Genomic DNA, 21737 nt, shown 5'->3' on the forward strand with positions numbered 1-21737 from the left:
TGAGCTGTTAAAGTCCCCTACTATTATTGTATTACTATCAGTTACTCTCTCTATGAATGTTAATAGCTGCTTTATGTGTTTGAGTGCTCCCATGGTGGATGCATAAATATTTACAATTGTATCTTCTTGTTGGATTGTTGTTCCCTTTATGATTATGTAGTGTCTTTGTTTCTTTTTACAGTCTTTGTTTTCAAGTCTACTTTGTCTGAACTAAGGGTAGCTACCCAGGCTTTCTTTTCACTTTCATTTGCATGATAAATGCTTTTGCATCTCTTCACTTTCAATCTGCATGCATCTTTAGGTCTGAAATGAGTCTTTTGTAGGCAGCATATAGATGGGTCTTGGTTTTTTATCCATTCTATGATGCTATGTATTTGATTGAAAATTTAGTCCATTTACATTCAAAGTAATTATTGATAGGTAAGTAACAAAGAGCAATAAGTACATGTTTTATGGTTGTCTTTGTAGTTCTTCTCTGTTCCTTTCTTCTCTCACTCTTTTCTCCCCTGGTTTGCTGGCTTTCTTCAGTGATATACTTGGATTCCCTTCTCTATTTGTTATATATATATTACTGGTTTTTGTTTTGTGGTTACTATTAGGTTGATATGTAACATCTTACGCAAATAGTAGTCTATATTAAGTTGTTGGTCCCTTAAGTTTGAACTCATTCTAAAAGCCCTAAACTTTTATTCCTCTCTCCTGCCATGTTTTAGGTACATGGTATCATACTTCATATCCTTTTATTTTGTGAATCCCTTGACAGATTTTTATAGACATACTTAATTTTATGGTTTTGTGCTTCCTACTTTTCTTACTCCTGCTTACAGTCTTTCCTTTCCACTCACAGAGTCCCCATTAACATTTCATGTAAGGCTGATTTAGTGGTCATGAATTCCTCCAACTTTTGTCTGTCTGGCAAATTCTTTCTCTACCCTCTCTCCTTCTATTCTGAATGATAGTTTTGTTGGATAGAGTATTCTTGGTTTTACATTTTTCTCTTTCAGTACTTTGAATATATCATGCCACTCCCTTCTGGCCTGGGATGTTTCTGCTCAAAAATCAGCTAGTTGTCTTACGGGGTATTTCTTGTATGTAACTACTTTTTTTTCTCTTGCTGCTTTAAAAATTCCTTACCACTACTTTTTGCCATTTTAATTACCATGTGCCTTTGTGTGGACCTCCTTGGGTTGATTTTGTTGGGGATGCTTTGTGCCTCCTGAATCTGGATTTCTGTTTCCTTCTCCAGATTTGGGAAGTTGGCAGCTATTATTTCTTCAAGCCCTCCCCCCGCCCCTGCCACTTCTTCTCTGTCTTCTCCTTCATGGATCCTTATAATGCAAATGTTATTACACTTGATGGTGTGGTTGAGTTTCCTTAATCTGTTTTCATTTTTTATTTTTTTTTCTCTCTTGTTCAGCTTGATTGCTTTCCATTACTCTGTCCTCCAAGTCACTGATGTGTTCTGCTTCCTCTAGTGTACTATTTTTTTCCCCTCTAGTGTATTTTTAACTTCAGTTATTGAGTTCTTCATCTCTGATTGTTTTTTTGTGTTTTCTCTTTGTTGAGTGTCTCACTTAGTTCTTCACCCTTTCCTCCATTCCAGTGAGTATGGTGATGACTATTACTTTAAATTCTTTCTCCATCAGGCATATTGCTTATCTCCATTTCATTTAGCTTCCTTGTGACTTTGTCCTGGTCTTTCATTTGGGACATATTCTTCTGTCTCCTCATTTTGTCTAACTCTCTGTGTTTGTTATGTATGTATTATGAAAGTCAGCTACATCTCCGGCTCTCAAAAGTCATGGACATATGAAGAGGAGGTCCTATAGTGCCCTGCAGTAGAACATCCCCGTTCACCAGACCCTGGCATTCAGGGGTGTCTCCTATATGTGTTCTGTGTGACTACTGTTGTGGCTGAGTAGTGTTTGCCTTCAGTTTAGTTGTCTGCAAAGGCTCTCTGCCTGTTGTGGGCCAGGTTTGGTCCCTGTGTTGTTAGTGGGCCAGTCTGGGGTCACCATAGGCTTGATTTTGGTCAGCCCAGATGTTTGCCAGAGCTGTGGTCACATTGAATTACAACAGGGCATTCTCCCTGTGTTGACCCCTGCAAGGCTTTCACTGGTGGATGAGGCCTGCAGTCAGACCAGATGTCTGCCCACTGCTGGGTTCACAGTTGAACTGATGTGTGTGTGGTTATCTTCCCTTCTCCCTGGGGCAGGAGTCACTTTGGAGGGGTGCTGGCCCATCGGGGCTGCTTGCATAATGCCAATTTTGTGAGACTGTTATAGATGAACTCCTACTAAGTGGAGAGGTTGGGAGAAGGTGGATCCACAGGAGAACATGGGGATGGGGCACGCTGTTAGCAAGCTAAGTGGAGAGTGTGTGCACTTTGCTGGTCCTTGTAGGTATCTGTTTATCTAGGCTGGGGTTGAGGGAGGTAAATGGCCCCTGACCGCACTTTTGTTTTTAGAGATGTCTCCTAAAGATCCCTGCCCCTCCAGCACATGTTCTGAGATTCGTAAGTCTTCTCATAGACTCAAACTGCTGCTTCCATGCTGTATCCCGGTGGGGCTGTTTGTTATGCTGTTTCTTTAAGGGTGGGGATTGTTTCTTATTGCTCTCTGGCTCTCCTAGAGCCAAGCTGATTTATAAAGTTCCAGGTGTTGAGCCCTGCTGATTGTAAAACTTATGAGGTTAAGCCCCTCTGGTTTTCAAAGCCAAATGTTATGGGGATTCATCTTCCCAGTGCAGGTCCCCCTTGCCTGGGGTATCTGGCAAGGGGTGTGCTGCTCTCCTTTCTCCATGCTTGTGGTGTCCCTCCCATGGATAGTGTCATGGGTCAGTTTGGTTCCCGACCTGTCTCCGCCCTTCTTACCATTTTTATGTGGTCTCTTCTCTACGTTTAGGTGTTCAGAATGTGTTCTGCCAGTTTTCAGGTCATTTTTCTGGGTTACTTACACGTTTTTCTGGGTTGTTTAGGTGTAACCATGGGACAAGGTAAGCTTATAGGATCTTCCTATTTGGCCATCTTCCCTGGCCAATATTTCACTTAAATATTGATCTTCTGGTTGCACCCCTCTCTCTGGTGACCTGTCACCAATAGTCTGAAAGCTCCAGAAGAGGTGTTTTTTTTGTTTGTTTGTTTTTTTGAGTGCTTTTTTGAGGGGGGGGCAGTGGGCAGAGGGAGAGGGAAAATCTCAAGCTGACTCCACGTTGAGTGTGGAGTCAGACATGGGGCTTGATCTCAAGACCCTGAGATCATGACCTGAGCCGAAATCAAGAGTCAGATGCTTAACCAACTGAGTCACCCAGGCGCCCCAAGAGCATTCTTTTTTTAAGTCAATTTTTTTCTCTTTCTCTATTGACTAAAAGCATCAGTCTTCAAAACATGCCACTTTTGACAAGTGAAGATATTTGTACTTAGATACAGTCCTGGCAGAAACAGAAGTTGTCTGTGGCACAGGCAGAGCAGCAGAATAGGTTTAAGCCCTTCAAGCATCTCAGCTTTCCAACACCCACCTTGTATGTGTCCCACCTCCAAAGGGCTAGTACAGTTTGAACCTTCTGCATCTTGTCAACATTTGCTTTATGTCTTAAAAAAAAAAAAAAAAACAACAACAACAACACAAAATACACCTCTTTGGGGAACTTGGGAACTTCCTCTTAAAGAAGGTTTGGCACTGATACTCCATCACACTTACTAGAACTGCACCCCATCTATATTAGAGGTGATTACATTCTGGATTCAGCATGAAGAGAACTTGACAAGCTCTGAAATAGGAAAAGTCAGTGATTCTCCTTCAGAAATTTCTTCATACTTCTGGTCATTTTAAATCTCAGGGATATTGAAAATAGTTTATATCTTTTAAAAGAAATCACAAAGTAAAGCATTACATTGGCTTACCTTTTTCTTTGACAAAGTCCTTTTGCACCTCTGGGATCAGGAAACTATAAACCAACTCAGCCACAATCTCCTCTGACTGAAGCTGAGTTCGGCTAAAAAATAAAAAACAAATTAAACTATTTCCTTTGTTGCCTTACTTGAGCTGCTGATTTCTACTTAAGTTCTTGCTTGTGTAAGGGACTCCACTGCTCAAATCCCACTACTGCCTCTTCCTTGATTACGTTGTCTGAAATACTACACTTCTGGTGGGGCTGGTTAACTTCATACAAATTCGGATTTGACCCTGTCTTTCAGTTAACTTACCTGCCAGTAAGGGAATGTTGGAGATATATAACTTATACAAGAAGCCAAGACCTTGGGGGTGCGGTAATGGTGCACTTATTCACGTTGCTTTCATGCTTTGTGGTACTCTAAAAGTAGTATGTTAGTGATCCAGACTGCAGAGGATAACTGAAAATTCTACCCCCAGCACTCCTGCCATACAAAGATTTAGGCATGTTGACTTCTAAAGAGTTATGCAGTTAAAACAATGGACACTGAAGCAGGAGATATATACTTGTTTCTCCTTGGTGGTAAAATCTTAAGCTTTTGAAAAATACATATGAGTAACAGCAAATGCGCTATCCATTCTGCCATCTGTTCTCTTGGTACAAACCGGTTCTCCATTTCATAAGCAATGTCATTGATTTCCTCAGCCATCTTCTCAATTTCTGCCCTGGCTTGTTCTTCTGCAGTGTTCTCTTCGGTATTCAGTATTATGTCTTCCAGATAGGAAGTTACAGTACTTTGGTGAACTTTAATCACCTGCAAAAAATAAAAATGCCCCCGTTACTGAGAACAGGAATACTACTGTAAACAACACCAAAAAAAAAAAAAAGAACAAACATTGATTGACCTTTTTAAAGCACATCTATTTTGTTCATTAAGTCAATAGTCCCCTCATTGATCATTCCATTTTTTTTTTTCTCCTGTCTGGTCAGTCTGTTTCTAGCCCACCTACCCACCCATTCTGGGTAGCCCCCATCCATCTAGCCCACTTTAGAATTATGGGTCTTACCGAGGGTGGGCAATACAACACTGCAGAAAGATCATGGGCCTCAGTCAATAACCCTGTTTTGGTTCCTGGCTTTGTTCTTTCCAGCAAAGTGACTTGGTCAAACTACCCAACTGTGGCAGAGACTAAGAGGTATTTCCCAATGTCCTTTCTCTCCTTCCTCTTATGTAACAGACCCCCTGAGTTTTAGCTCCGCCAATAGGTGTCTAGAATAAAGACTACATTTCCTAGTAACCATAGTTCTGGTACATGCAGAAGTCATCTGTGCACTTTCTAGAAAGGATTTTTTTTTTTTTTTAAGAGAGCGAGCACAACCAGGCAGGGGAGAGAGATAATCTTAAGCAGGCTCTAGCCAGTGTGTAGCCCAAGGTGGGGCTCAATCTCATGACCCTGAGATCATGACCTGAGCAGAAATCAAGAGTCAGACACTTAACTGACTGAGCCACCTAGGCGCCCCTAGAAAGGATTCTTAAAGGGAGAAACCTAGTTTCTCTCTCTCTCTCTCTTCTCATTTCATGGGGACCTAATGCTGGAGCACCAGAAGTCATCTTGTACTGCCACGAGGGCCATGACTTAAGGACAGAAAAGGAGAAAGCTAGAAGGATCCTGGGTCTCTGATGAATTTTTGAACTATCATACCCTGGACTGTTACTTTTTTAAGCTTTCTGAAGTTGTGAAATAGAGCCCACGTTTTAAAAAGTGCACAGTGACAGATGTACTGTGTAATGAATTAGGGTAAAGTCAGTACTCATGTAGCCACTGCTAGAATTCTAGAAGGCTGCTATGGGTTCTTCTGGACCACAGACCCTTTCCACTGTCATGATTTTATGGTAAACATTCCCTTTTCTTTACAGTTTTCCAAGTATGCAATCAGAAATAGTTAGAGTATGGATTAGAGGCATTGTAGATGCTCTGCCACTCCAGTTAAAAAGCTGACCATGACAATATGTAACTCAAAACTTCTTAAGCTGTGTAGAGGGAGAGCAATCTGTTTGGTTTAAAACAAACAAACAAAAAAATTGAAACACACACAACAAATACTATTCATGAATCAATCCTAATTCCATAAGAATTGTGTAAATCCTGAAAATATCAGATCAAGTAAGAAGATCTCAAATGGATGCATTTTTTTTAAAAAAACTGATAATCCACACATATAATTCAGACAGCCCTCTTGGATAGGAAATTTTTTAAGGTCCAGGTTGGTTTTCTCTCTCTTTCCCATGTGGTCCACATCTGGTCCAGGGGAAACTCTCACACAGCCTTTGCCTTGACATATTCTGGCTAGCCACCCATATAGCGTCATCTGTGCCCCCCTCCAAAGCAGCCAGCTGGCCTAGCTCTCCTCCTCTCCATTCCTAGGGAGTCAGACACCCTAACTGAAAGAATACATATCAAGCTTGCCAATGACCACAGGAAAAGAAACCTACCTCTGGGTGGGTTTTGGGGTGTGTGTGTGTGTTGGGGAGGGGGACGGGTAGTCACAGCACAGTTCCCTTTAAAGGAATCTTCTTCATAAATCCCCTCCAATTTTAACACTTGAGCCTTTATATTCTTGATGAGGGTGAGTGCTCTGAGATATTACTAGCTCCTTGAACTTCCTCTGAATTTACATATTGCTCACTTTGGAACAACATACCCATTATGTCTTGGTCAGAATTCTAACTTACCAACCTGGTGCTCTAGTTTATATCTTTAGCCAAAACCTCTCTTCTAAATTCCATCTTGTCTATCCACTTGCTGAAATGACACCTTCACTAGAATGTCTCAAGCCTAATAAAAATCAAATTCCTGATTCCACCCTGCTCCTAAACTAATTTCCATGCTCCGCTTTCCCACATCAAAAAACCGTACTATCATCTTCCCAGCTGCTGAAGCCAGAAACTGGACATCTTCCTTGACTTCTTCCTGTTTCTCATTGGCATTAACTACTTCCACAGCCTCCTTCCTGATCTCCTTCTTTCCACTCTGTCCTTCTTCCAACCTGTTCTCCACACAGCAAGCAGAATAACCTGTTTAAAATGTGTAACTGGGCCCCATCTGTTTGCTTCATGAAACTTACTATATTTCCTAATTCTACACATTTATAGTACTTAAGCTCCAGGAGAAAAGGGACCATGTCTGGTTCCTCCCCTCCGAAGTATCCCACAGTGCCTAGCATATTGTAGGAACTCAATACATATTTGTAGAACACAATGAAAAACAAAAAATAAGTGCCATTTCATATCGTGACTTTCCTCTGGTGTGATTCGGCTCCTTACAAATAGCTTCCAGACATCCAGCTACACCCCCACTTGCCTCCTTAAATATCTGGTCCTCCTCCCTCAGGCGCCTTTGCTCGACTTGGCGCCGACCACTCTCTTCAGCTTCTCGCATCCTCCGCTGCCGTTCGGCCAGCATGGCAAAGGCATGGATCCTCCTCTCTTCCTGTAGTCTCACCAGCTCTTTGGACAGGAAGTCAAACATGTCTGCTAGCACCCTTCCTTCCAGTCCAGCCAAATGGTTTTCAACCAGTGAGACCTTAAAAATAATAGTAAAATTTTAAGGATACAAAACCTAAGCATGTGGATGTATAAGGAGGGATGCTGGATCACCCAGAACTTGCGACAGTCACTTCACTGGCAGAATGCACTTCCTGTTTATCAGGAATATTATCACTAGGATGGTGTCATCCCAAGCGTTCTTACTAAGAAAACTTATGATACAAACTTACACATGAGAAAGTGGTTAGCTCAGTCACTAACAGATTACAGTCCTCAAATTAGGAGGAGGATTTAGCAAAAACATTTCTTAGTATCCACACAAATTGGTTTTTTTCTTTCATTTTTACCCAGAAGGTAAAGTACTTCTATTTTCCCAGACATGAAGGGAAATGTCAAGATTTTTATTAAAAAAACTTTTAGAGTTCAATAAAATAGAGTCTTCTAGAAATTCACTCATGAAACCTTTTAATTTTTTAATGGTCCTTTGACACAAGTTTGGGGAATTCTAAGATCTTGAATAACATGAAAGTAGAAAACTGTGGTACTGTATTCTTTTAAATAACTTCAAAGTCATTAAGAACTATCTTTGAAACAGAGCAGGAAAAAGCCTTCAGGTCTATGTAATCATTGAGGTAAAGTCAGGGCCTGGAGTTCTCTGCCAGGAATAAGCCACAGTATCTATTCATGGATCTGTCTGTCCTGGCTTTGACACATGGAGAATAAAAGTGTTTAAGAAGATTGAGTCCTTTGCAGCTTCATCCTGTTCCTTTTCCTATCCTCAGGTCTATGGGAAAGGGCTCTTCTCTCAGTCATAGGCTCCCCCAGAACCGACAGTTCTTCTGTGCTTCTCTGGTTTGTATCTGAGGAGAGGAAACCCACATAGGTCTCCAAAGGTGGTGAGGCTACTGTGTGAGACTGTCATTCAAGCGTGGACTTTAGCCCCGACACCCTCCCTCACCTCCCCCCAGCCCACACATACTTTCTAACCACAGAGTTCAGCTTTACTTATACGATAGGGGGAGGTGGAAAGAAAGGGCCACGCTAAGAGTGCCTCACTACTCCTTCCTTCTATAAACAGTGGTCATTCAGCCCAGAGACCACAAACAGATTCTCTCCTTGTCCCAGGATCACAAGCTCTCTCAGTTGGGGGGCAGATGCAACCTTTAAAATCCCAAATGGCTACCGTTCATGTCCAGCGTCCTCCCCCGGCAAGAAATTTGAGTATGCTACGGTAGTACAATCTAATTTGAAAATTAAGTAAAAATATTTAGGAAGTTGATTTTGCCGTGATCGTATCATGCAGGGCAGGACATAACTGGAAACTGTGCATTTTCTGTACTATTCCCCATAGAAAATATAAGAGGAGAAAAGGAGAGGCTCAGCTGGAGGCAGACGTGAGGCGCCGCCTCCCTCCGACTCTGGCAAGTCACTGGTGGACCTCGGTCAGGCAGAAGGTAAGCAGGGTGAGTCCTTTGCTAAGTGACAGCTCTTCCCATTAACTCCTCCTTCAGCTCTTGGTTGACATGGTATGAGTCAAGTATTTACCTACTAACTGGGACAGATGAGTTAAAAAGCCTGGACTGGCTTAGGTGCACCTGCTAAAGTCTATAATCAGAAACTTCGAAGGGCCAAGGAGGGCATTTTTCCATCCAGTTCTTGGGCCCTGGTGCTCCAGGGCGTTCTGCTCCCATCTGAACAGAAGTGCAGCCTGACTCTGTCATTTCCAGGACTCTCAGACCCGCGGATTCAGAGAATCTAGTGTACATATTCCCTTCTTCTTTCTCTGACCTTCCGTTGGGTCTCATAGCCTGTGGCTTTCGTCCTCCCTCCCCTACACCAGCTCCCCCAAATCAGAGACCATCCACAAGCCTGGTGTCACGTAAACGGAATAACGTGCTCATTTTCAAGCTGCCTGCCATTTGTGCCCAGTCCCACACGGCACAAGCGTTGTGTGTGTTACTAGGGTGGGTTGCATTAACGCCACAGTAAACTTACTTTCTCACAACACTAAACTCTGCAAATTGATGCTTTTTCATACCGATTTACAGATAAGTGGGAGTGATAGTAAAAGCATGTCTGCTCTGTAGTCAGCAACATTAAAAACTGTATACACAGACAAATGCCAGAAGAAAACAGGAAAACATTTACAGTTGTTGGGGTAGAGCTGCAATGAGCAGCTGTGGTCGGGCGACGCTGATGAGAGTCACAGAATACCCTGAGATTTTAACACACTCAACGTCAGTTTACCCAGCGTGAGCTGGGTGCAGCTCTAAAACTCACAAACAAGTGCCGATATTTTAAAATAAATCTCATGTCTCTCGCTCTTTTTTTTTTTTTTTTGCTTTTACTACTTTTCATTCTGTTGAGCTCCCACTAAAATACAGTAGAATTACCAAATATCTAAGAAAGTTGGAAGGAAAACCTTTTAAAATGTGGGGTTTTTTCCTTTTTTTCTTTTTTCTTTTTTTTTTTTGCCAATAAGACCGTATTCAGTTCAGCGAGGGCACAGCCCATCGCAGTCCTGGACTGCGGCAGCGTTGTTTAAAAACGCCAACCGTGATAGAGTGATGGGATTGGGGGGGATGTTTCTTTTTTGTCATTTCATTTCCTGTTGTTACAATGCCACTTGTGCAATAATAAAAATCCGGGGAGACACCCTAACAAGAAAGCAAAGGAAAGAACCTTGTGCTCATGCAAGTTCCTCTGCCGCTGTAAGGCCAGCGTCACTTGCTTCTCGGCTTTCTTCAGCAGCCTGTCATCGTCTTGTAGTGCGTGGCTGGTGCGCAGCTCCTGGATCAGCTCCAGTCGCTTCTCCTTCCCTTCAAACATCTGTAGCAAATCAAATCAAAAAGAGCCTTGCAAGTTCGCGTCCCCTGTGCGAGGCACTAGGACCCATGCGGGCACTGGTGAGGCACTTGGGAACAGTGGGTTCGGTTCTGCCTTCTCCACAGAGCAGGGGTGCTCTGCTGAGCTTCGAGTTCAGCCCTCTTTTCTACATCTCCCGCTGCTCAGGTCGAGAAAAAGCTGACTTAGCAGTTGTTTCCTCAGTTTCTTAAAGTGCCTCTCAAAGACAAAGTGGTTACTATAGGGTCATATTAGGAAACTAGACCCTCCCCTTCACTTTCTGTGCTCCTTCCCTACGAAGACTGAGGATGGTATTTTTCATAGCCGTGCTTTCTGTTCCAAGAGGTCTGCCCCCTGGTTTGTAATACGTAATCTGCTGTGACATTTTTCCTGGGGAAATATTCAAGGAGAGTAGAGAATAATGCTGAACACAAAATGCTCACCCAGCTTCCCTGGACATACTAGTTATAACTGAGTCTCTTATGAGGTACAGCTGTATGAGGAGAAAATTTTTTTTTCTGATGCTTTGTATCAGTGGTGCACTGGGTGTTATACGCAACTAATGAATCATCGAACTTTACATCAGAAACCAGGGATGTACTGTATGGTGACTAACAATATAATAAAAAAAATTTTTTTTTAATTAAAAAAAAAAAACTGAGATGTGCTTGCACAAATAATGTGGCAAAGGCTTTACAGTCAGGAGGACCAGAGTTGAATTTGCTAGCAGTTAACATAATCTCAGACTCCAATCACTTGCCAGGAAAATGGGATAACTGATAGGAAAAAATCAGATGATATATGTAAAGCAAAGAATATATAATGTGAGCTTATAGTATGGGTTCAAAACTGTAGTTAGTACTACTTAGCTATTTATTATTCAGGTATTGCTAGCTATATACAAACTCAAAGAATTATGACTTTGTGGAAAATTAGGGAATCCACTTGGTCTGTGATGCCTTAATAGTCAAAATTCAGAAGCATCTGTCTGGCTTAGTTGGTAGAGCATTCAACTCTTGATCTTGGGGGGTCATGAGTTCAAGCCCCATGGTGGGTGTAGAGATTACTTAAATAAATAAACTTTTAAAAATAAGTCCAAATTCAGGTAAGAAAATTGCTGGATTTAGTGATTCTAAGGAAGATACTAATTTCACTTTGCCTCAGGTACAACTGTGACAAACAGCAAGCAGGTCCTTTCTCTCCTTGACACTGTGCCACCCACTTGGACAAACTATGACAGAAGGCGGTGGGTAGGTAATTCAAGAGTATACAGTTCCATAAGACAGCAGGGTGCAAAAGGGAATTCACCCCAAGGAAGCGTGTACATACGCTTTCTATAAATCTATTCTCAAAGGAGAAGCAAAGGACCAGTGGTTGGACCCTACACACCGTGTTCTGAACAACTCTTCCCCGGAGTAACTTTTGAAGGTAGATCACAGCCATCTCTATATCTTCTTCTTCCTAAAAGAACAAAGTAAGAACCAAGCAACTTGAGAAGAGCAGCGGTCAGCATCAAATATTTTTTTGAAGACTTAGATCAAGCAAAAGACACTGTGCAAGATGCCAGAGGATTTAAAGAGAAATAAATAAGGCCTACACTCTCATGGAACATATAGTATTTTAAATGTTACGTACTGTATTGTTAAAATTATTTTTATCGTAAGACACCCTTAAAAAATCTTATCCAAAGCAAAAATTCATTCTATTCCTACAAATTAAGACATTTTCATTTTTCTGTACTCCTTTTCAGCCAAATCTTTCTTAAAGCAACAAGTATTGCTTATAACATCCCTTTTGCAATAGTTTTTTTCATGTTTGATCATGAATAGACAAGGAATACAACAGTCCATGTCAGAGTCTACAGTAAGGTGCTTCTCACAAGAATTTAGATAAGCTGGTAAAATCAGCTTAAGTAACTATGTGTCAAAAGCAGAAAGCAGAGCCTGCAAATTGACTTAAAGTGCCTCTCAATGCAGAAGAAAGCAACAGAAATCAACGGCATAAACACATGCGGAAGACAATGTGTCAACCACAGGGAGTGACTGGCACGAAGCCTAGAAAGGGGATGTCCAGAAACACATCCTGGCCAGTCAGTGGGAGTACCAGCAGTGCCTCCGCACAGGTCACCCTTCAGAAGCGCTACTGAGAGCTCCTGTCAACATCCCTCCCTCTGACAAAGCACAACCACCTTAGCAATACAATCTGGCATCTTGTGAGAACTGCCCCGTACCGGCAGATGATGGGCTGAGAAGAAGGGCTGCTAAGAAGAATATCCTCATCTACTAGGCAGGCAGTTACCCTCCTGTCAAGCCATACATCTGTACTGTGGCATCTCTAGCAATTTCTTGTGTGGTCGGCGGGGGAGGCTGTCTAGTCCAAGTCAGCCCTGAATCCTGACTGACTCTGGTACCTTGCCCACACTGAGTTTGGAGATCTATGAAGGTGAGGTATGACCCAGGTCAGGGTGAACTCTTTGAGCCAGAACTACCTCAGAAGGCAGCCCGTCCTCATGACAACTCTGGCACTTCACTCCTGACTCCAGCTGTCACAGCCACCTCCCCATGTGGCTAGATGCTTATGGTAACTGATCATCATTCTACCTTCTTTTTTTATTTGACACACATGACGATTACCTTCTGATGCCTATTTTTCTTGGGAAGATTTCATTTTGCTTATTTGTGTGTGTCTGATGTTTGAAGCATAAGAAGAAATGCCATATAAGTCAGATCTTGAAAAGGTAACTCTGTTAAATTAGGTTTGCTTTTAACCCAAAGTATAAAAATAAACAGACAGCAGGGGCACCTGGGTGGCTCAGTTGGTGAAGTGTCTGCCAGTGGCTCAGGTCATGATCCCAGGACCCTGGGATCAAGTCCCACATTGGGCTCCTTGCTCAGCGAGGAGCCTGCTTCTCCCTTCCCTGCTCCCCCTGCTTGTGCTCCCTTTGTCTTTCTCTCTCAAATAAATAATCTTAAAAAAAAAAAAAAGAATAGACAGCAATACTGAATTTAGCTTTTCAAATAGAGTTTCAAACTTACATTGGAACTCATTTCCAAGGTTGGAGTTGGAAGCCGAGGTTGAGGTAGAGCCTTTCTTTGAAGAAAGCGCAGAACTTTCTTTGGTTCGAGAACTCTATTCTTCTTATCCAATATTGCCTGGAATAGCACCAACTAGCGTCACTTTTTACCTTTGTATTTTTTTCCACTACTCGATCTAGGCTACAGATCGACTATTGATCAGAAATAATCTTCACTGTGGTTATGCTAGGACAGTTTGAGAAAGGCCAAACCTGGATGCTTGTATGACCCAAGGGATGGTATGATATTCCTAAACATCAGCTAACACGGAATAAACTGGGCACATATTCTAGGTTTATCCATTTTAATCAAAGATTTGGGGGATTAAAATAAATTTTTTTTTTGAGATTTTCAAAGGTTTTGTTGTGTATGTGCAAGCAAACCCAACTCCTATTCTTCCACAAGAGCCAATTAGCTGTTTAAAACAAGTGCCTGGGCAATAGAAAATTTCCCTGTGCCACAAAGGACAGAAATATTTGGTATGTTATGGGGGAACTGAGGAGCATTAAATGGCAATTGTCTCCAAATAAAGAAAGAGCTTTCCTTTGGCCGTGAAGGCCTGCACCTCACGTTTCCTGAAAATGAACTTGTTTTCTTGTGAAAGAGTGTATGTGTGTTTTAATTTCAACATACATTTTTATTGATTTTACTTCTGATCACCAAAAGTCCCCAGAATTATATATGACATAAGGTTCTGTTCATTGGTTCTATTTTCAGCCTCAGGGGGATACTTTTAACTTAAAAGTATCAAAAAGTCTGATTTCCGTCATTTAAAAATCATATTTTAGAATCATGTTTTTCATCATATAATTTTAAATTAGTTTTCTCACAGAAAACATAGAGAAGTGATAAAATAAGCACTAAGCCAAAACTTGAAATTAGTAAACACATGTAAGTTGAGTAAAATTTGAAACCACATGAAATTATTGTGGTTTTAACAGACCCCTTTGAGTTTCTACAAAATAAAACTGACACCAAATACGTAACAGCTCTAATATATAACGGCTCTGCAATAACCACGACTGAGTCAACAGAAAGCAGCAGCAGTCTAAAAAATAGTGATTCTGAACTCGGGCATCTCTTGCGTGTGTTGCCCTGAATAGCACCACAGGAAACCATTTTAAAACCAGTCAATCATAATGTGTTGGTAGGGATCTGGGAAAACAGGCACCCTCACATATTCAGCAATTAGTACATCATTTCTATAAGACAATTTGTCAGTATCCATCAAAACTATAAATGCAGGCACACTGCGGACCAGCAATTCATGTCTAGGAATTTTCTTCTAGATATGTTCATACATGTACCAAATTATATGCAAACCAGATTACTCAACGTAGCATTCTTTTTGATACAAAAAACTTGGGACAATATAAATATCCATCAAGAGGGAACTGGCTAGGAGGGGGGAGTTAAGATGGCGGAGGAGTAGGGGACCCCTTTTTCAGCCGGTCCCCTGAGTCGAGCTGGATAGGTACCAGACCAGCCTAAATAACCACGGAATCAGCCTGAGACGCAGGATGATGCATCTGGATCTCTACAAATGAACATCTCCAGCGCTGAGTATTGAGGTACCAAGAGGGGAGCTGTAAACCGTGCAAGGATATCGGAAGATAAACGGAAGGGGGAGGGAGCCGCCGTGTTTGGGCGCCGGGAAGCGGCAGCCACCTGCACGGGGGAGCGGGAAGACACACAGAGGGTACCCGCGAGAGAGCGGACTGAGACCGGTGAGCCGTGAACGCGCGCGCCACCAGGCATCTCCCGGAACACCGGAATCCCGGTGTGCTCACGGGATCCAGACTGAGACCGGGAACTCCCGGAGCGCGCGCGGGGCGGCTGGCGGCTGGCGGGCCACCTGCACGGGGGAGCGGGCGGACTCGCGGTCGGCACCCGCGAAACAGCAGACTGAGACCCTGAACCGGGTGCGCGCGCCACCAGGCTTCTCACGAAACTCCGGAATCGAGGTGTGCTCACCGGGCATAGACTGAGACCGGGAGACCCGGGAGCGAGCGGGGCGGCCGGTGGCTGGCGGCATTAGAAACACAAAGGACAGAGACAGGGCGGCCGGTGGCTGGCGGCATTAGAAACACAAAGGACAGAGACGCGCCGGCCCTGGAAGTGAGGGCAGGGACGCCGGGTGTGGGGCGCACATCCCGGGACGCTGCAGGGTTGAGCAGCACCAACAGTAACAGAGTTAAAGTGGCCAGAACATCAGTGGAGAACGGGCCGCAATCCCTCTGTTCTGCGACAATGCAGCCTCTGCTGCTCTGACCCTCAGAAGAGGCATAGCCGGCCGCCAGGGAAAGCCGCCAGAGAACAAAAGCCTGGAAATACCGGCTCAGAGAGTGCCCATCCCCATCCTCCCTCGCAGGGGCACGGAGACTCTACCCAAACAGGGTTGCCTGAGTATCGGCGCGGCAGGCCCCTCCCCCAGAACACAGAAGGCAGGCTGAAAAATCAAGAAGCCCACAACCCAGGCGCCTGGGTGGCGCAGTCATTGAGCGCCTGCCTTCAGCTTAGGGCGTGATCCCAGCGTTCCGGAAAGGAGTCCCTCATCGGGCTCCTCCGCTGGGAGCCTGCTTCTTCCTCTCTCACTCCCCTGCTTCTGTTTCGTTCTTGCTGTCTGTCTCCCTCTCTCAGATAAGTAAATAAATAAAATCTTTAAAGAAGAAGCCCACATCTCTAAGATCCCTATAAAACAAGGGGCACGGCCTGGGACCCAGTCAATAATTTTGGGCTCTGGAAACCCCGCAACCTCTCTTCATCAGAATGACAAGAAGGAGAAGCCCCCCCCAGCAAAGAAAGGACAGTGAGTCAGGGGCCTCTGCCACAGAAGTAACGGATATGGATGTAACCAAATTATCAGAAATGGAATTCAGAGTAACAATGGTCAAGATAATGAGTAGACTTGAAAAAAGTATTCAGGAAAATATTACTGAGAATATACAATCCCTAAGGGCGGAAATGAGAGCGAATTTGACAGAAATTAAAAATTCTATGAGCCAAATGCAGGCAAAACTAGAGGCTCTGACGGCCAGGGTCACGGAAGCGGAGGAAAGGGTTAGTGAATTGGAGGATGGGTTAATAGAGGAAAAATTAAAAATAGAAGATGGTCTTAAAAAAATCCACGCCCACGAATGTTGGCTACGGGAGATTACTGACTCAACGAAACGATCCAATGTTAGAATCATCGGCATCCCCGAGGGGGTGGAGAAAAACAGAGGTCTAGAAGAGATATTTGAACAAATTGTAGCTGAAAACTTCCCTAATCTAGCAAGGGAAACAAAAATTCGTGTCCAAGAGGCAGAGAGGACCCCTCCCAAGCTCAACCATGACAGACCTACACCACGTCACGTCATAGTGCAACTCGCAAATATGAGATCCAAGGATACAGTATTGAAAGCGGCCAGGGCAAAGAAATTTCTCACGTACCAAGGCAAAGGCATCAGAATTACATCAGACCTGTCTACACAGACCTGGAATGAGAGAAAGGGTTGGGGGAGCATTTTTAAAGCTCTTTCAGAGAAAAACATGCAGCCAAGGATCCTTTATCCAGCAAGGCTGTCATTCAGAATTGATGGAGAAATAAAGACATTTCAGAATCGACAGTCACTAGCCAATTTCGTAACCACGAAACCAGCCCTACAGGAGGTATTACGGGGGGTTCTATAAAAGTAAAAAGGCCCCAAGAGTGATACAAAACAGAAAGTCACAGCCAATACAAACAAAGACTTTACTGACAACATGGCAGAATTAAAAGCATATCTCTCAGTACTCAGCCTGAACATTAATGGTTTAAATTCTGGTTTCAAACGCCACAGGGTTGCAGATTGGATAAAAAGAAATGACCCATCCATTTGCTGTCTACAAGAGACTCATTTCGAACCCAAAGATGCATTCAGACTGAGAGTAAGGGGATGGAGTACCATCTTTCACGCAAATGGACCTCAAAAGAAAGCTGGGGTAGCAATTCTCATATCAGATAAATTGGATTTTAAACTACAGACTATAGTTAGAGATGCAGAAGGGCACTATATTATTCTTAAAGGAAGTATTCAACAAGTGGATATGACAATTATAAATATATATGCCCCCAACAGGGGAGCAGCAAGATACACAAGGCAACTCTTAACCAGAATAAAGAGACATATAGATAAAAATACATTAATAGTAGGGGACCTCAACACTCCACTCTCAGAAATAGACAGAACACCCTGGCAAAAACTAAGCAAAGAATCAAAGGCTTTGAATGCCATACTCGACGAGTTGGACCTCTTAGATATATATAGAACACTACACCCCAGAACCAAAGAATACTCATTCTATTCTAATGCCCATGGAACATTTTCAAGAATAGACCATGTTCTGGGACACAAAACAGGTCTCAGCCGATACCAAAAGATTGAAATTATCCCCTGCATATTCTCAGACCACAACGCTCTGAAATTGGAACTCAACCACAAGGAAAAATTTGGAAGAAACTCAAACACTTGGAGACTAAGAACCATCCTGCTCAGGAATGACTCGATAAACCAGGAAATCAAAAATCAAATTAAACAATTTATGGAGACCAATGAGAATGAAAATACAACAGTCCAAAACCTATGGGATACTGCAAAGGCAGTCCTAAGGGGGAAATACATAGCCATCCAAGCCTCACTCAAAAGAATAGAAAAATCTAAAATGCAGTTTTTATATTCTCACCTCAAGAAGCTGGAACAGCAACAGAGGGACAGGCCTAATCCACGCACAAGGAAGCAGTTGACCAAAATTAAAGCTGAAATCAATCAAGCAGAAACCAGAAGTACAGTAGAGCAGATCAACAGGACTAGAAGCTGGTTCTTGGAGAGAATCAATAAAATTGACAGACCACTGGCAAGACTTATCCAAAAGAAAAGAGAAAGGACCCAGATTATTAAAATTATGAATGAAAAAGGAGAGGTCACGACGAACACCATTGAAATTGGAAGGATTATTAGAAATTTTTATCAACAGCTATATGCCAATAAACTAAGCAATCTGGAAGAGATGGAATCCTTCCTGGAAACCTATAAACTACCAAGATTGAAACCGGAAGAAATTGATTTCTTAAACAGGCCAATTAATTATGAAGAAATTGAGTCAGTGATAAACAACCTTCCAAATAACAAAACTCCAGGCCCGGACGGTTTTCCTGGGGAATTCTACCAAACATTCAAAGAAGAAATAATACCTATTCTCCTAAAGCTTTTTCAAAAAATAGAAACAGAAGGAAAGCTACCAAACTCATTCTATGAGGCCAATATTACATTGATCCCCAAACCAGGCAAAGACCCCCTCAAAAAGGAGAATTACAGACCGATTTCCCTAATGAATATGGACGCCAAAATCCTCAACAAGATACTTGCTAATAGAATCCAACAGTTCATTAAAAGGATTATCCACCACGATCAAGTGGGATTCATACCTGGGATGCAAGCGTGGTTCAATATTCGCAAATCAATCAGCGTGATACATCATATCAACAAGAAAAGACTCAAGAACCATATGATCCTCTCAATCGATGCCGAAAAAGCATTTGACAAAATACAGCATCCTTTCCTGATTAAAACCCTTCAGAGTGTAGGAATAGAAGGTACATTTCTCAATCTCATAAAAGCCATCTATGAAAAGCCTACTGCAAATATTATTCTCAATGGGGAAAAGCTGGAAGCCTTTCCCTTAAGATCAGGAACACGACAAGGATGCCCACTCTCGCCACTATTATTCAACATAGTACTAGAAGTCCTTGCAACAGCAATCAGACAACAAAAAGGGATCAAAGGTATTCAAATCGGCAAAGAAGAAGTCAAAATGTCTCTCTTCGCAGACGACATGATACTCTATATGGAAAACCCAAAAGAAGCCACTCCCAAACTATTAGAAGTTATAGAGCAATTCAGTAACGTGGCGGGATACAAAATCAATGCTCAGAAATCAGTTGCATTTCTGTACACGAATAACGAGAACGAAGAAAGAGAAATCAGGGAATCCATCCCATTTACAATAGCACCAAAAACCATACGTTACCTTGGAATTAACTTAACCAGAGACGTAAAGGACCTTTATTCTAGAAACTATAAATCACTCTTAAAAGACATTGAGGAAGACATAAAAAGATGGAAAGATATTCCATGCTCATGGATCGGAAGAATTAACATAGTTAAAATGTCCATGCTACCCAGAGCAATCTACACTTTCAATGCTATCCCGATCAAAATACCGAGAACGTTTTTCAAAGAACTGGAACAAATAGTCCTTAAATTTGTATGGAACCAGAAAAGACCCCGAATCTCCAAGGAACTGTTGAAAAGGAAAAACAAAGCTGGGGGCATCACAATGCCGGATTTCGAGCTGTACTACAAAGCTGTGATCACAAAGACAGCATGGTACTGGCACAAAAACAGACACATAGACCAATGGAACAGAATAGAGAGCCCAGAAATGGACCCTCAGCTCTTTGGGCAACTAATATTTGATAAAGCAGGAAAAAACATCCGGTGGGAAAAAGACAGTCTCTTCAATAAATGGTGCTGGGAAAATTGGACAGCTACGTGCAAAAGAATGAAACTTGACCACTATCTCACACCATACACAAAAATAAACTCCAAATGGATGAAAGACCTCGATGTGAGACAGGAATCCATCAAAATTCTAGAGGAGAACATAGGCAGCAACCTCTACGACATCAGCCTAAGCAACCTTTTTCATGACACATCCCCAAAGGCAAAAGAAACAAAAGATAAAATGAATTTATGGGACTTCATCAAGATTAAAAGTTTCTGCACATCCAAGGAAACAGTCAGAAAAACTAAGAGGCAGCCCACGGAATGGGAGAATATATTTGCAAATGACACTACAGATAAAGGACTGGTATCCAAGATCTACAAAGAACTTCTCAAACTCAATACACGAGAAACAAATAAACAAATCAAAAAATGGGCAGAAGATATGAACAGACACTTTTCCAATGAAGACATACAAATGGCTAACAGACACATGAAAAAATGTTCAAAATCATTAGCCATCAAGGAAATTCAAATCAAAACCACACTGAGATACCACCTTACGCCAGTTAGAATGGCAAAAATAGACAAGGCAAGAAACAACAATTGTTGGAGAGGATGTGGAGAAAGGGGATCCCTCCTACATTGTTGGTGGGAATGCAAGTTGGTACAGCCACTCTGGAAAACCGTGTGGAGGTCCCTTAAAAAGTTAAAAATTGAGCTACCCTATGATCCAGCCATTGCACTACTGGGTGTTTACCCCAAAGATACAGACGTAGTGAAGAGAAGGGCCATATGCACCCCAATGTTCATAGCAGCAATGTCCACAATAGCTAAATCGTGGAAGGAGCCGAGATGCCCTTCAACAGATGACTGGATTAAGAAGTTGTGGTCCATATATACAATGGAATATTACTCAGCAATCAGAAAGAATGAGTTCTCAACATTTGCTACAACATGGACGGCACTGGAGGAGATAATGCTTAGTGAAATAAGTCAAGCAGAGAAAGACAACTATCATATGATTTCTCTCATCTATGGAACATAAGAACTAGAATGATCAGTAGGGGAAGAAAGGGATAAAGAAAGGGGGGGTAATCAGAAGGGGGAATGAAACATGAGAGACTATGGACTATGAGAAACAAACTGAGGGCTACAGAGGGGAGGGGGGTGGGGGAATGGGGTAGACCGGTGATGGGTAGTAAGGAGGGCACATATTGCATGGTGCACTGGGTGTTATACACAACTAATGAATCATCGAGCCTTACATCGAAAACCGGGGATGTACTGTATGGTGACTAACATAATATAATAAAAAATCATTATTAATAAAAAAAAAAATTAAAAAAAAAAAAAAAAAAAAAAAAAAAAAAAAAAAAAAAAAGAGGGAACTGGCTAGACATGGTACATTTATATGATGACATACCATGCAAAAAAAGATGTAATACAATTATGGGATGATCTCCAAGATATATTAAATGATAAAAGCACAGACAGAACAGTGTGCATTATATATTAACATTTGTGTAAAAAAGTTTAAGAAGATATTTGTATTTGCTTTTATATGTTTCTAAACATACATATATACACACCCATGTGCATATCTCTATATACAGAGAGCTATATAGATACAAATATGTTTGCTTGTAAGATCTTTCTGGAAGGAAAGATCTGAAACTAAAAAACACTGGTTGCCTCCAAAGAAGGAATTGCATAGCTGGGAGACAGGGATAGAAGGTTTACATTTAATACTCTTGTATAATTTACGAATTTTGAACTATGTGGATATTTTTCCCAGTCAGTAAATAAATTCTAAATATAAAAGAAATAATTTAAACTTTGAAAAAAAGCAATTGG

At 42.1% G+C, this 21737-nt stretch overlaps 1 protein-coding gene across 1 annotated transcript in view; it reads right to left on the minus strand.

Moving 5' to 3' along the window:
• The window catches only part of CFAP91 (cilia and flagella associated protein 91), a 97003-nt gene that overhangs the window by 13598 nt on the left and 61668 nt on the right, over nucleotides 1-21737 (minus strand). Inside the window, exons 11-16 of the mRNA XM_026494163.4 lie at nucleotides 13318-13434; nucleotides 11672-11743; nucleotides 10121-10267; nucleotides 7254-7475; nucleotides 4557-4705; nucleotides 3902-3993 (exon numbers count right to left, since the gene is read on the minus strand). Of these exons, the coding sequence (XP_026349948.2) occupies nucleotides 3902-3993; nucleotides 4557-4705; nucleotides 7254-7475; nucleotides 10121-10267; nucleotides 11672-11743; nucleotides 13318-13434 (799 nt within the window). The remainder of the gene's footprint in view (nucleotides 1-3901; nucleotides 3994-4556; nucleotides 4706-7253; nucleotides 7476-10120; nucleotides 10268-11671; nucleotides 11744-13317; nucleotides 13435-21737) is intronic.

The sequence above is a fragment of the Ursus arctos genome, unplaced genomic scaffold, assembly GCF_023065955.2.
Source record: "Ursus arctos isolate Adak ecotype North America unplaced genomic scaffold, UrsArc2.0 scaffold_4, whole genome shotgun sequence".
NCBI lineage: Eukaryota > Metazoa > Chordata > Mammalia > Carnivora > Ursidae > Ursus > Ursus arctos.